General features: G+C 34.2%; 1 protein-coding gene across 1 annotated transcript; it reads right to left on the reverse strand.

The window, feature by feature from the left end:
• Positions 1-192: 192 nt before the first annotated feature.
• Positions 193-2023, reverse strand: LOC106477534 (chitotriosidase-1-like; the record flags this gene model as incomplete). The annotated part of the gene is made up of 2 exons (XM_013938084.2): positions 193-371; positions 1771-2023. Coding segments are annotated over 2 exons (432 nt in total), but the record flags the coding sequence as incomplete, so codon positions are not given.
• Between the last annotated feature and the right edge of the window lie 4 nt (positions 2024-2027).

A 2027-nucleotide genomic window follows, 5' to 3' on the forward strand; every position in this document is an offset into this window, starting at 1 on the left:
CATCCTGCCTTTACTAGTTGCACATTTACACATTTAAATTACGTAACATCCTACCTTTAGTAGTTACACATTTACACATTTAAATTACGTAACATCCTACCTTTAGTAGTTACACATTTACACATTTAAATTACGTAACATCCTACCTTTACTAGTTGCACATTTACACATTTAAATTACGTAACATCCTACCTTTACTAGTTGCACAAAGTTCTTCTTGTCTCCACTACCTCGAGGAAATTCCCAGTCTAAATCCAGACCATCAAAATTCCGCTCCCTTAGAAACTCCACTGCACTAAATATGAACAATCTTCGATTGTAGCTGTTTGAGGTCATGTCTTTAAAACGTTTCGTACCAAATGACCAACCCCCTGTAAGTGTAAATAATTTGAGTCTTATAGAATCATGATCTAGTCTCTTATTAAGCTACAAACTTATTCAACAAATCTTGAAAAAATAATTCGCGTGAAGTCATCTTTAGGTTATATTCCTTGATCATCTCGTGAAAGAGATGAATTGGACAATGATTTAAAAACACGAAACAAGTTTATCGTGGCGCCACCTTTGTGGATAAAAATACATTAACATTTTACAGTTTTAATTTGGACAAAAACACTTCATTTAAATGAAATACATAGATTTAATCTGATTACCTGTAACGTTTTTCTTTTCACCATTTTTCAATAATCCTGCAATTCTACTGACACAAGTCTGGTGGTTACTGTTAGTATGAATAAAATATAGCCTGATCTACTAACACCAGTCTGATGGTTACTGTTAGTGTGAATAAAATATAGCCTGATCTACTAACACCAGTCTGGTGTTTACTGTTAGTATGAATAAAAATAGCCTGATCTACTAACACCAGTCTGGTGGTTACTGGTTAGTAGATCAGGCTATATTTTATTCACACTATCAGTAACCACCAGACTGGTGTCATTAGATCAGGCTATATTTTATTCATACTATCAGTAACCACCAGACTGGTGTCATTAGATCAGGCTATATTTTATTCACACTATACCAGTCTGGTGGTTACTGTTAATGTGATTAAAATATAGCATGGTATAATAACACCAGTCTGGTGGTTAATGTTAGTGTGATTAAAATATAGCATGATCTATTGACACCAGTCTGGTGGTTACTGTTAGTGTGATTAAAATATAGCATGATCTACTAACACCAGTCTGGTGGTTACTGTTAGTGTGATTAAAATATAACATGGCGTGTTTTTTTCTCTTTAAATACACTTTAAATGCAAATCAATAATACATTTTTCGATCGTTAGTAGGTGGCGCCAGTTGCTAGTTTTGTTTAGATCTTTTGATGAAGATGTTTGAGAAGAACTGAAGCTTTTTTTGGGACACGGAAAACTATTTAAATATAGGACAACGCTTTTCGGGTGTTTTGTTTTAGACCTTGAAAATTACTTAAAACAAATATTTCGGGGTGTTTTATTTTATTTTACTCCACAAGTGCGATATATATATGTCCATCCTTCTTACCTAAACTAACGATTCTAACTTGAATGCAGTGATTTTTCATTCGGACTCGGATTAAATTGGGTCCACCGAATTACTAATCCTTTCGGTGTCACAAAATAAGTTGTTGTTGTTTGAAACACCTACATTTTATCGGCCTAAGAAACGGATAAACGACGGTTATTTTACGACATACTAAGTAATAGATATCTAACTGTAAACTAACCTCGAAGTTTGGTATCACTGATATAATGCTTGTTAAGTTTCAGTATAATGAAAAATAACTCACCCACGGCTAAAAGAATTTTCAAGTCGCGGTTCTTTTTCTTCAGCTCTATAACTCGTTCGTAAAGACCTTTCTTTCCATCTTTACTCTCGTCCGAAGTATCGTGGGCGGATAGTTGGTTCTTTTTCATCCAACCAAAAGCAAATATGATGTAATTACACATGAATGGATCGATGTCCTCTGGATAATACTTTCCAATACTCTGTCTGTACTGTGACCAGTTAGTATAGTAACAAACCACTTTGTTAGAGTTCCCATTC

This window comes from Limulus polyphemus, unplaced genomic scaffold (genome assembly GCF_000517525.1).
Source record: "Limulus polyphemus unplaced genomic scaffold, Limulus_polyphemus-2.1.2 Scaffold17989, whole genome shotgun sequence".
NCBI lineage: Eukaryota > Metazoa > Arthropoda > Merostomata > Xiphosura > Limulidae > Limulus > Limulus polyphemus.